The 14,153-nt window shown below is 44.1% G+C and overlaps 1 protein-coding gene across 1 annotated transcript; it reads left to right on the top strand.

Annotated features, from left to right (window-relative positions):
• The first annotated feature begins 2,193 nt into the window (after positions 1–2,193).
• LOC141258142 (posterior protein-like) lies at positions 2,194–4,284 on the top strand. Its single transcript, XM_073673148.1, has one exon. It carries the CDS (start codon positions 2,194–2,196, stop codon positions 3,838–3,840), a length of 1,647 nt encoding a protein of 548 aa, XP_073529249.1. The 3' UTR covers positions 3,841–4,284.
• The last annotated feature ends 9,869 nt before the right edge of the window (positions 4,285–14,153 follow it).

Genomic DNA, 14,153 nt, shown 5'->3' with positions numbered 1-14,153 from the left:
ACCAAGGAGTACAGGCGAGAGAGACACAAATCCAATCCAGCAGAGGCAGAGGAACACTGTCAAAGTTCTGGGACAGTTTTCTCAGTCCCTCCCATCGCACAAGCCCTGATGCGCAGGGTACTCTCCCAAGGAGGAAAAAGTTGCGGAAGATGCTGAGGGAGTACCTTGCCGACTGTACCAACATCCTCCGTGATTCCTCTGTGCTTTATAATTATTGAGTATCCAAGCTGGACTCGTGGCATGAACTGGCTCTCTATGCCTTGGGGGTCCTGGCCTTCCCTACATCTAGCGTTTTGTCAGAGCGGGTTTTTAGTGCCGCCGGTGGAAATATTATCAATAGGTGCATCTGCCTGTCAACTGAAAATGCTGACAGGCTGACTCTTATAAAAATAAGCAAAGGCTGGATTGGGCCAAACTTCTCAACACCACCGAATGAAAGGAGCGTAACATAAACACAAATACAGTGTCTTTTTTTGGGAGGTCTAACTCTATTCCCATGCACCTCTGTCTTCACACCCATACATGGGTATACGCTTCCTGATTTTGTCTATTTGCTCTTGTCCTCCTCCTTCTCCGCATCCTCATCCTCCATCACCATATCACCACCATATGTACCACATCAACATATCTACGTCTCTAGCAAGGGACATTGGAGTTCCTCCAAATTTTTGGCAGTCGTTGCTTAACTGCATAGACAAACAGTATAGGAGACCCACTTCCTAATAATGGGAATGTTGGAGGCCAACAAGTACAATATATATATATATCATAGGACAAGGTTGTGGACCTGCTGGGCGAGAAGGCCGGTGTTCTTTGTGTGATGTCCTTTGTTTTAGTGATGAAGTAAAGGTCGCATCTACATATGGAATGAGTATAGGCCCTCCAGCCTCCTGGGTGATACAGGTACACACACCTTCTGTGGTGAACGTGAATACAGATCCTGTTTGTCACCTAGTGTAATCTACATATGTGCACTGCCCCTGTGGATTTGGATTGTATACCATTGCTCCTGAGGTAGACATCCTGTCTCCAGCCTATGGATATGTATATTGGTGCACAATGCTTTTGATGAACATCTTGGGGCCAGCCCAAATGGAGTTGAACCTACACAAGGACTTTCTTCCAGAAGTACAAGAGTGCCATCTGCAGGAAGGTGTTGACCAATGCAGCCAATGACAATGCTCATACTACCCTGAAGATGATTGGATATTTGCCACAGAAGATACCGGAGAAGAAGGGCGGAGTCGTGGGTTGTATGTGGGTGTGGATGTGAAATTTTTAGTATAAATGAAGTAGAGTCAAGACTATCTCTCTCTCTCTCTCTCTCTCTGCCATGAAGGATCATTGCTAATTATTGATTATATAGGAAAGGTTCAGGACAGGAAATAGAAAGGGAAATCACCATCTACATTTGGCACCCCAGTGGATCGTGGAAAAACAACATTCTACGCAGAACCTGGAAGTTCCCAACTGTTTCAACCAAGTGCCTGAGAAAATCCGGTTCCTAGACAAGGCAAGAAAACCTCTTCTTCAAGGAGACAGACTCAAGGAGAATATCTTATCGGTGGACAAGTGACACGCGGGTTCGTGGAAACTGAAACGCCTAAGATATTAACTGGAAGTTCTGTGATATTCTTCATCAGTGAGCGGACGCGCTTATCTGGTAAGCATACATTCCTTTAATTAGATTTTATACATTCATTATATTTTATGTTTATCAATATCTTTCTGCTAGGTTCAGGCCTGTTTGTCTATTTGTTTAGTGGATTGTTTATTTGTTTGTTGAATTGTTGCCGGTAAAGTTAGGGTAGCACCCTGTTCATTGAAGTTCTGATAAGATCTAAAGGGTAAAACCAGACATCTCTGAGAAGAAAGTGAGGTAGAGGTTTAAAGTCTAAATCTCATGTTAAGGGGAAATAGCCTTATGCTTCAATAGGAGATCACTCTTGGCCTGGATCTTGGATCTGTAGTTGATGAAGGGCATGAGACACTGTCGGTCAGATATAGGTAAAGTCACAAGACTGTGGCAGTAATTGCCTAAGGGAAAAGATTATATTCAATCTTGAGTCCCTGTTTTAGTGAAGTGATATTCACTGGTTTCTGTATTGTGTTTAGTTAATTTGTAATTTTTGTTTGGAAAGCAGATTTGTTTATTTTTGTTGTCTTCTGTGAAAATAGTTGGACGTAATTAACATGGAAATAGTCAGTAAATTTATTGAAAAATATACCTCTGCTCAGTTCAGTACTTGTGCAGATGATGCATTTACACATCAGTTTAATGACCTTATGAAACAATGTGAAGGGCAGAATGATAACAAAAGTAAATTGTCGAAAAAGAAAGCAAAGAAAGCGAAATTAGCAAATGTTTTGTGTATGTTGTTGAAGATGAAAGGAATTGCAGAGCAAAAGGAATTGCACTGGTATTCAGAGAAAGCTCAATTAAGAGGTGAAGTGGACAAAATTGAACAGGAAGTCAGTCTGGCTATTGCTAGTGCTGAAGATCATAATTGTGAGTGTGAAGATCTAAGGGATGAGGTAGACAATATGAATTACCAAAATTGTGAATTAAAAGATAAGCTGGAGGAGTATAAGGAGAGATGTAAACTTAGGGAACAGCGTATTGCTTTGCTAGAAGGAAAGGAAGCAGAGTATAATGACGATATGACAATACTTAGGAACCAGTTGCATGATGCTAATGTAAAATTGGAGCTAAAAGAACATTGTATTATGTCCTTGAAATCACAAGAATGTACTAGAGGGAATAACCATTGTTATTGTAATCAAATGTGCAAGTCTGCTGATCAGAAGGAAAGAGATTGGAAAAGAGGGGAGGAGCAGCCTGTGTGCACGGCTGATAACCCTGAGGATAACCCAGATCATAGTTCCTCTCTCTTTACTCCTGAGTCAGGAGGAAGCAGACAAAGGAGAGACAATTTGCTTAGTAACAGCAACAATTTAGTCCAATCCACAACACTATCCATACAGGATAAGACAAATCTATGCCAGATATTAGGAAAATTTAATACAAGTGCCTCAGCCATTAGTCTTTCCAATAAGTTAGAGGCAGTAGTGACTCAATACAGTCTGGGTAATAGAGCTGCATGTGCCTTACTTCGGGTATGGCTCCCATCTCAACTTTGTGAAAAACTGCAGCCCCCTGTAGGAGCTCACAGAGGATTATCTGCAGATCTTGAATGTAATTGGGGAAATGCTAGTGACAGAGTACAGGAATTAAAGAGAGTTATGGGGGGACGAGATATGAGAGGTACTAATGCCTTAGAAAATGCAAAATTAAATAGAGGAGATGATCCAATTATTTTTTGCAGTGAATATTTGACATTATATCGTTCTACCTATAACTGCCCTGACATGTCTCCTGATGATAGCAGTTTTCTATATTCAATGGCTAACAAATGCACTTTTGTTGATTATCCAACAAAGGTTGCCTTGAGGAATGCAAATTCCTATCAAGCCTTTGTAAATATATTAAAGGATTGGATTCAGGATACAAGTCATGACAACAAGCCCCAAAAGAGGATATCAGAGGTAGTCAAAAATGAAGGCAAAGTAAGGTTTGTTGGAAAATGTTATAAATGTGGTTACACAGGTCACACTATGAAAGAATGTAGAAGTAGTAGAAGAGTTATCAATAATAGACCTTTTAATAATAGGAAGCAAAGACAAGAACCAAATAATGCAAGGGATGGAGAGCATAGTCTTCCTGAAGTTACATTATATGGCCCACTTCTGGATGAACTGAGGAAGATTGGGAAGGCAATGGCAGAAAAGCCAGAGGAATTAAAGACCCCACCTCCAACAAATCCTTATGTAAAACAATAGGGATGTCAGGCCCCAGTGTTGTCCCTAGTGAGTCAGCTTAGCAGGGACAAGGGCGGGAGACCCCGTATTCAGGGTACGGTAGGGGGCCATCGTACAAACATTTTACTGGATACAGGGGCTGCTGTCAGTTTGACTAATCTGGATTTGATTAAAGACCCTGGTGGTAAACACATTTTTCTGAGAGGGTTTGGAGGACAGTTAGTATCTTCAGAACAATCTTTACCAGTGACAATAAACCTGGGAGATCTATGTGTTGAGCATGGCTTATATCTTTCACCAACACATGAAGGTACCATTATTGGGTCAGATGTTATGAAGGAATATGGACTTATTCTTGATTTATGCAACTGGATGTTGTGGAGAGGATCACGGTATAAAGGCTGTTTAAAAATGGTTACTGACAATTATGGTATTGATTCCATCAAAGGTGCTCAATCTTTAGATCCAGCCATGATATTGAGGACAGATGATGAAATATTGGCTGACATCTTGTGGCAACATAACAGTGTGTGGGCAAATTCAAAAACCCAATGTGGCAAAGTGTCCAACATGGTAGTAATGGTAGAGGGTCCTGATCCCCCACCCCAAAGGCAGTATAAAATACCACCAGAGTCAGTCCCCTACATTAAGAGAATACTGGATGATTTGCTGATTCAAAATGTCATCAGGGAATGCCAATCCACCTATAATGCGCCGCTATGGCCAGTTAAGAAACCAAATGGTTGGCGTCCGACATTGGACTACAGAGCTTTAAACAAGTGTACCCCTCCTGTCACTAATGTGGTTGCCAAAATGCCTGACATGATGACAGCACTCAAACCCTCCTCCACAGTATATTCATCAATAGACATCTCAAATGGATATTTCTCCATTCCCTTACACCCTGACTGTCAATACAAATTTGCTTTCACATTTCAAGGGAAACAATTAACATTTTGTCGGTTGCCACAAGGATTCAGGTCCAGTTCTACCTACTTTCATAAGTGTATGGTTGAAATTTTGTCATCTTTTTCAGAACCTGATTGCATTGTACAATATGTAGATGACGTTCTGCTCCAAACTGACACAAAAGATCAGCACTACACATTGTTGAATGAGCTGTTAACACTCCTTGAGAAGGCAGGTCTCAAACTTAATCCTAACAAGGCCCAGCTGATGAGAGAGTCTGTGTCATTTTTGGGAGTGATAGTTTCAAAAGGGGGGAGAATTCCTGACCCCAACAAATGTGAAACTATTAGGAAGTTGCCTAGGCCAAACACAAAAACAGGAATGAGACAGTTCTTGGGACTTGTCGGATTTTCCAGAGATTTCATAGAGGGATTTGCTGAGAAAGCAAAACCCCTCTATGAACTCCTAAAAGGTGATAAGGGAGAAGCTGATCCACTTGAATGGATGGAAGAGCATGAAGGAGCTTTTGTAAGGTTGAAAATCAGCCTCACTCAAGCACCTGCTCTGAGCAATCCAAACCCAGATCTACCTTTTGCATTACAGGTTCATGCCTCTGTGATAGCAATTACGGCTGTATTGCTGCAGGAGAGGCAAGGAAAATGGGTTCCTGTTGGATACCTATCAAGGTTGTTAAGTCCTGTTGAAATAGGATTTGATGATTGTGTTAGGAATCTGTTGGCAGTGCATTGGGCAATACTATCCACAGAGTACATAGTAGGATTTTCTAAAATCATACTCCAAACACCCCACACTCCTATCAAAATGCTCTTGGAGCGAACACTCAGTGGTGTATCTTCTCAAAGGGTAGCAAGATGGTTGGTAGATTTAACACCTAGGAACATCACAGTGACTCACAATACTAACTACATCCTGCCACAGTTGATGCAATACAAAGGGGAAAAACATGACTGCGGGGAGTTACACATGACCAAGACACAGGAAGTGTTTAGGTTAGTGACAGGAAAAGAAGATATAAAAATTTGGGTCGATGGATCAAGGTATTGGGAAGAGGGACAATTTTACACAGGTTATGCCCTGTGGTGTCCTCAAACAAATGAACAAATTCTCATTAAATGCCCAAGGAAATTCTCAGCTCAAAGAGCTGAACTGGAAGCTGTGAGGGAAGCAATTTTGCATTTCAGTGCAGGGCCTATCACAATTTTCTCTGATAGTGCATATGTCACAAGATCACTTACTGAGTACATGCCTTTATGGCACACAAGAGGATTCAGTGATGCATCAGGTAAGACACTAGTACATGGTTCAGTTTTGAAAAACATTTGGGAAAGGACTAGTGCAGAACCACGAAGAGTGGCAATAATAAAGGTGAAGGCACATCAAAAGGGCAGTGACGAAATTACAGTTGGTAATAACAAGGTAGATGAATTAGCCAAAGAGGCAGCAATGATAGGAGAAAAGTGGACTTCCTATGATGTAGAGGGAAAGCAAGCCTGGGAAGAACAAGATTTTGAGGACAAGGACAAAGATGAGGTTGAATTAGAGTGTTTACCTGTTGTTAAAACACCTACACCTTGTTTGGCGGCAGAGCAGGAAAAAGACCCAGTTTTAAATCAAATCAAATGCAAAATTAAGGAAAAATCATCAGATAAGCCCCAAAAATATATCCTGCAAGATGAGCTATTGCTTAGAGAGACTTCAGAAGGCCCTAAATTTGTAGCGCCATCTCAGTACCAAAAGAATATTGCTAAAGAAAACCATAGATTGACAGGACACATGGGGGTTGACAACACTTTAAAGTTTATTCAAACCAAATACTGGTGGGAGAACATGAAAACTACTATTACAGAAATTATCCAAGAATGTTTAATCTGTGCCCAAATGAACCCTAGGCCGAGGGGACAAAAACCTGTGCTTTCCAGGGTGCCTTTGGCTGAGGGGCCATGGGAGAGATTACAAATTGACTTTGTTGGTCCCTTGCCAAGTGCTCCAGGAGGTTATCGGTACCTGCTAGTGATAGTTGATGTTTTTTCCAAATGGGTGGAAGCTTTGCCCATAAGGAAGGACACTGCTACCGCAGCAGCAACTGCATTATGGAGGGAAGTTTTCTCAAGATGGGGATTCCCAAAAGTCATTGAGTCAGACAGAGGTACCCATTTCACTGGCAAAATCATGACTAATATGTGTGAAATGTTGAATGTAGAACAGAAGTTTCATGTCTCATATCATCCACAATCATCTGGGATAGTAGAAAGAATGAATCGGACTTTAAAAGAGAGATTAAAGAAAATGGTGTTGCAATCAGGAAATAGTTGGCTATGTCACCTGCCTGCAATTCTACTGGCAATACGGGGCACAGATGCAAAGAGCACAGCAATCACCCCATATCAATTAATGACTGGTAGAGTAATGAACCTTTGCCATCCTGCAGATCCCAAACTTAGTACTCCCATGAGAGAAAGTGCAGAGAAGGAAAAATTCCTGATTCAGTTACAGGAGCAAGTGCAAAAATATTTAAATTTTGCAGCTGCCAATATGGCTCCAAAGGCAAAGGAAGAAGCAGGCAAGCCACCAATAAAATTACAACTAGGTGACAGGGTGATGGTAAAGAATTTTGTACCCAAATCTTCATGGGATGCAAATTGGACAGGACCTTATGTGGTAACTGTGACGCTGAGTGAACAGGTGGTAAAAGTTAAACGAGTAGAGAAGAAAAGCGTCAAATGCATGAAGAGAAGGGATATAGAAAAGTGGGTTCATGCAGATCAGTGTAAACGGATATAACTGATAAGAATTTGATGCCGCTCTTGTTCTTGTTTTCCAGGATCCTAAATGAAGCGTGAATTAAAAGATGGAAATTTCTGGATTCTGGATATTGGAATTGCAGCAATTTTGTTGTCAATTGGGATCATCAATGCTATGGAATCAACTCACATTGAACACTCTGGAGATATCGATCAGGGTATATTACCTAACGAGGAATATGGGAACGTATTATTTACACACCCAGACATAAACATTGATGCAGATTCTAACTATAAAAATAATGGTGTTAAAAGTAGGACAGTGAGACTGATACCAGAGGGTAAAAGGGTAACTGGGAGATATTATCAGGGTCCCAGCAATCAGTATAGTGTTGTCTTTTCATTTGGGAGAGTCAATCACAGTTCTAGTACCCAGAGGTTAACATATATGGAAGGTGTACAAAATATAGATCCAAGATCACTGCAACCATTTTGTCACGGGTGTGTCGCCACGAAGATCGTCACGATTACACAGCCTGACTTCTCGCAGCTGACTTTTTGGTGCTTTGTGTTTTCGGCAGTGAGGGAGTTAATTCTCTCTCTCTCTGTGCTAGACGAGGTCCAGCCTCGCCCAGCTGCAATCAATGCTGCTGTAGTGAGTCTCCTTCAAATGCCTGCTGGTCTGTTTGGGAAGTGTCGGTGAAAGCATTTCATACAGACTTACAGAGCGGATCGTGGTACTTGGAGTTTCTGAGATAAGTGTATTTGGAGTGTTTTTTCCCTTCCTCGCTTTATCATTTATCTCCTTTCCCGTTGGTGTTCCCTCTGTTGTAGTTGTGTAGTTTTTGTATGCAAGGTGGTTTTGGTTTTTCCCTTGTACTGTCTCGTTCGTCTAAGTACTGTGTGTGGGCATATTATTACTTGTCCTCTTTTGTTGTGATCGGGGTCCTTCTCAGGACTAGATTACTTAGGTGCAGGGATCCTCAGGAGGTAGGGGTTACGCTGGCGGCCTGGACCTCTGTACCTTTAACAGTACCTCCAGGTTGAGGGATTAGTCAGGGCCCCAGCTTAGGGTCAGCTTAGGCCCCCTACCTCCAGTATACAGAGACAGCGTGACATTTTCACCGACCCACTTAGTTTTTCTCCAGCTACCATGGATCCAGTAGCCGGTCTAGCTCGGCAGTTGCAGAGTTTGTCCATGGAGCTGGCGGACGTTAGGTCCAAGGTTTTGCATCCTCAGGAGCAAGCCGGACCAGAACCTAAAGTAGCTCTCCCTGACAGGTTCACTGGGGGGCGGGACAAGTTTTTTGTTTTCCGGGAGGCATGCAAATTGTACTTTTGGCTGCGGCCTCGGTCATCGGGGAGTGAAGAACAAAGGGTGGGAATTGTCATCTCGCTCCTACAAGGGGACCCACAATCTTGGGCGTTCTCTCTTCCCCCGGGCTCCCCGGCTCTCCAGTCAGTGGATAGGTTTTTCGCTGCTCTGGGACTTGTATATGATGACCCAGATCGGATCTCCCTTGCTGAGTCTAAGTTACGTAGGATCCAGCAGGGAGATCGTCCGGCGGAGGAATTCTGTTCGGAGTTCCGTAGGTGGGCCACGGACACCCAGTGGAATGACCCGGCTCTTAGGAGCCAGTTTTGTCAAGGTTTATCCGACAAACTACAGGATGTGTTGGCACAGTATGACTCTCCCGCGTCACTGGAAGCCGCTATGGCCCTGGCTATTCGCGTTGACAGACGGCTTCGGGAGAGGTGCGGGATAACTCGACCCCCTGTGATGACTCCACCTCCTACAAGGTCCCCTCATATGGTGGTTCTCCTGGTCAGTCCAGAGGAGCCTATGCAATTAGGAGGGACATCATTTCGGGGGAGGGGACCGGTGGTGCGCCATAAGACAGGAAGGTGTTTCTTCTGCGGGAGAAAGGGACATTTTATTGGGGGGTGTCCATCCCGTCCCTTGCAGAGTGAAGAGTCGTCGGAAAACTGTTGATCCCAGGTTGTGTGGTGGACGGCAATCTGGGAGTAGGTATTTCGTCCCTAGGTTCGTCTCAGTTTCTCGTACCGGCGGAGGTGGTGGTGGGTACGAGAACTGAGAGGATATCTGTTCTTCTGGATAGTGGGGCCGGGGCTAATCTGGTTGATGCTCGGTTTGCCCGGGTTCAAGGTATGCGATTGAGTGAGTTGGCTAAACCCATCCCCATATTCTCGATCGATGCCAGGCCTCTCGGTCAGGGAAGTTTTTTGCAAGCTGTGCATGACGTAAAACTTCAAGTGGGGGCGATACATAAAGAACTGTTGTCTTGCTACGTGTTGGAGGGTCTTCCCACTCCTATAGTGTTGGGCCTTCCTTGGTTAACTAAGCATAACCCAGTTATTAATTGGCAAACCAGAGAGATAAGCCAATGGAGTAAATTCTGTAATAAAAACTGCATGAACACGGTCATCGGTGCGGTTACTCCTTGGGTCTTACCTCCATTTCTGGCGGACTTTGAGGATGTATTCTCGGAGAAAGGGTGTCAGGAACTACCTCCTCATCGCGAGTATGACTGTTCTGTAAAACTGCTCCCTGAGGCCAAGTTACCTAAAGCTAGGTTGTATAACCTTTCTGGTCCTGAGAGGCAGGCCATGAAGGATTATATTTCAGAAAGTCTGGCTAAGGGGCATATTAGACCTTCATCTTCACCGGTGGCTGCGGGGTTCTTCTTTGTTAAGAAGAAAGATGGAGGCCTACACCCTTGCCTGGATTTCCGTGAACTTAATCGGATTACGGTCCGAGATCCGTATCCACTCCCACTTATTCCCGATCTCTTTAATCAGATCGTGGGCGCCAAATGGTTCTCTAAGTTGGATCTCAGGGGGGCGTACAATCTGATTAGGATGAAGGAGGGGGATGAGTGGAAGACGGCGTTTAACACTCCGGAGGGGCATTATGAGAACCTTGTCATGCCATTCGGTCTGACTAATGCCCCGGCGGTGTTCCAACACTTTGTTAATGACATTTTTCGCCGCCTGGTGGGACAGTTTGTTGTCATATATCTGGATGATATCTTAATTTACTCGCCGGATCTGGTGTCTCATCAGGAGCACGTTAGGCAGGTGTTACAGATCTTGCGGGATAATAAACTGTATGCCAAATGGGAAAAGTGTGTGTTCGCCGTACAGGAACTCCAGTTTTTAGGCTTCCTGGTTTCAGCGTCCGGTTTTCGTATGGACCCTGGGAAAGTGCGGGCAGTTCTTGAGTGGGATCGGCCAGAGAATCTTAAGGCACTACAACGTTTCCTGGGGTTTGCTAATTATTACCGGAAGTTCATTCGTAATTTCTCGTCCATGGTTAAGCCTCTCACAGACATGACTAAAAAGGGGACGGATTTTTCTAGGTGGTCTGACAAGGCTTGTCAAGCATTCTCCTGCTTGAAAAAATGTTTTGCCTCAGCACCCATACTCATTCAACCTGATGCGTCACAGCCATTCATTGTAGAGGTAGACGCTTCCGAGGTAGGGGTGGGAGCAGTATTGTCACAAGGTTCGTCCCCTGGTAAGTGGCATCCGTGCGCCTTTTTCTCTAAAAAATTGTCGTCCGCTGAGAGGAATTACGATGTCGGCAATAGGGAACTCTTGGCCATTAAGTTAGCTTTTGAGGAGTGGCGCCATTTTTTGGAGGGGGCAGTCCATCCGGTCACCGTCATCACCGATCACAAGAACCTGCTATATCTGGAGTCCGCGAAACGTCTGAATCCCAGACAAGCTAGGTGGTCATTGTTTTTTACCAGGTTTAATTTTGTCGTTACATATCGTCCTGGGTCAAAAAATGTAAAGGCGGATGCCTTATCTCGCAGTTTCCCTGGGGCCGGGAATACGGACGACCCGATTCCTATCCTTCAGGAGGGGGTGGTGGTTTCGGCAGTATGCTCTGAGCTGGAGGAGGAGGTATTGGAGGCTCAGGGGGACGCCCCTGTTGGACCTCCGGGGAGACTGTTTGTTCCAGATCAGTTGCGACAAAATGTGATCGAGGCACACCATAACTCAGTTTTGGCAGGACACCCGGGGAGTAAAGCAACTGTGGATCTCCTCTCGCGTCGGTTTTGGTGGCCTAACTTACATAAGGAGGTGGTAACTTTTGTCGCGTCCTGTGGGGTTTGTGCGCGCTCTAAGACCTCACATACCCGTCCGTCTGGGGCCCCCTTACCTTTGAAGATCCCGGAGCGTCCTTGGACTCATCTGTCTATGGACTTTATTACGGACCTCCCTCCGTCTTCGGGTAAAACGGTCATACTCGTTGTAGTGGACAGGTTCAGCAAGATGGAACATTTTATCGCTCTTCCGGCTCTACCTAATGCTAAAACTCTTGCGCAGGTGTTCATTGGGGAGATTGTGAGGCTTCACGGGGTACCCTCCGATGTGGTGTCTGATCGGGGGTCTCAGTTTGTGTCCAAGTTCTGGAAGGCGTTTTGTGCACGGCGGGGGATGCATTTGTCATTCTCATCGGCTTTTCACCCTCAGACCAATGGTCAGACGGAACGTATGTGTTAGAACCTTGCTGTTAGGTTTTTTTTCCTTTGCTGGTCACATGACCTTGTTGGCCTATTTAATCCTGCTCCGCCCTTCTGGCTTTGCTGGACTTCATTGTATATCTACTTTCTAGCTAGCCTGTGCTCTGTATCTAACTCTGTTAGTTTGCTTGGTCTACGGACCTCTATGTTCTATCTATTTTGTTTGTTCGTCTGTCTGCTACTATTTCTGTTAGGAGGTGTCCCATATTCCTCCCAGTCCTTAGTACTTGTAGGGATTCCCTCCCCACATCTATAGGTCTCCATACAGACTAGATTAGGACTTTAGCAGGTCTGATCGCAGGATCAGGTTCCCTGTTACATCGTAGGGATTCAGCTGAGTCCTATAGTAGGGACAGATCTCCACTCTTTCCTTAGCTTTGGTAGCAGAACATAACAGTAAGTCCAGCCAGCAAATTCTCTAAGGAAAGATTTTTCTGTTCCATCATGGTGTCGGTTCAGGATTTGGCTCATCGCCTGCAGGGACTCTCTCTGGAGGTGGCCGAGCTCCGTCAGCACGTGAGTAACTGTCCTGGAGCACATTTCTTGGAGCCTAAGGTATGTTTGCCGGATTTATTTTTTGGTGAACACCGAGAATTTTTTTCATTTAAAAATGCTTGCTTATTGTATTTTCGTTTGAGACCTAAGTCCTCTGGGGATGAATCCCAGCGCGTAGGGTTCATAATGTCACTTTTGCGCAAAGAGCCTCAGGAGTGGGCCTTTTCTTTGCAACCTAGTGATTCATGCTTCAGATCAGTGGATAGTTTTTTTTCTGCTTTGGGACTATTATATGATGATCCTGACCGTGTCGCATCAGCTGAGACTGAGTTGAGACGTTTAAAACAAGGATCAGGTAATGTGGAAAAATATTGTACACATTTTCGTCGTTGGTCCACTCAAACAGGGTGGAACGATTCTTCTCTGAAAAGTCTATTTCTTGCTGGGCTCAGTGAAAGGGTTAAAGACCTGCTAATTGCTTATCCTACACCTGAGGATTTGCAACAGGCTATGCAATTAGCTATACGGGTGGATAGAAGACTGCGTGCTAGGGTTAATGAGAGCAAATCCTCTGCTATGTCAGTTTCTGGTTATGATAATGTGTGTACTAACAGTGGTGAACCGATGGAGATTGGATCGGTGGCACCTCGCTCTCAAGAAAAAGACCGTCGTTTTTCGGAAGGCTTGTGTTTCTATTGCGGAAAATCTGGTCATTTGATTAAAGGCTGTGAGCTTCGTATGAAGAAAGAAAAAAAAATGGTCAGTCACGCCCGTATTGCCTGTTTAAATTCCAAGGGTATATTTTTAGCTGCTTCCACGATTGCTCAGGAAAAATTAATGGAATTTCGGGTGTTTGTTGATTGCGGGTCTACACTGAATGTAATTGATGGGGGATTCGTGGAAAAACTCAATTTAAAACCTGAACCTTTATCATCCCCCATTGCTGTGGTTTCTGTGGATGGTTCCCCTTTGAAGAATATTACTCTCAAGGTCAGTGAATTTCCTCTCACTATTAATGGTGTTCACCATGAGAAATTGGATTTGGTAGTGTTGAATAACTTGCCTTCTCCAGTAATATTGGGTTTGCCCTGGTTAAAATTTCACAATCCTGTACTGGATTGGTCTACCAGTGAAATTAAATCCTGGAGCCATAAATGTTATGACAAGTGTTGTAACGGGCGTATTGCAGCTTTGGATAGGGGAGAATTGCCTGTTCCTATTCAGGATTTTTGAAGAGTTTTTTCTGAGAAAGAATCGCAGGTTTTGCCTCCCCATAGAGACTATGATTGTTCTATTGAATTTGTCCCTGGAGCGACTCTTCCTAAGAGTCGTTTATTTAACCTTACTATTCCTGAGAGGAAGGCTTTGGAGGAATACATACAGACAAGCTTGGCCGCCGGTCACATTAGGCCCTCTAAGTCTCCTGTGGCGGTTGGATTTTTTTTTGTAAAAAAAAAGGACGGCGGTTTACGTCCTTGTCTGGATTTTCGTGAGATTAACAAAAATACGGTACGCAATTCTTACCCACTGCCATTGATTCCTGATCTGTTTAACCAGTTATTGGGGGCCAAGTGGTTCTCTAAAATTGACCTTAAGGGGGCATACAATCTGTTGC

This window comes from Phyllobates terribilis, unplaced genomic scaffold (genome assembly GCF_046119375.1).
Source record: "Phyllobates terribilis strain yellow unplaced genomic scaffold, ASM4611937v1 Scaffold_3__8_contigs__length_932513732, whole genome shotgun sequence".
NCBI classification, from domain to species: Eukaryota; Metazoa; Chordata; class Amphibia; order Anura; family Dendrobatidae; genus Phyllobates; species Phyllobates terribilis.
Note: the sequence above shows the minus strand (reverse complement) of the source record. Positions and strands in the feature narration are given on the sequence as shown.

Excerpts from the sequence above, each read along its gene's own strand:
- LOC141258142 (XM_073673148.1), top strand. The coding sequence starts at position 2,194 with ATGGAAATAGTCAGTAAATTTATTGAAAAATATACCTCTGCTCAGTTC.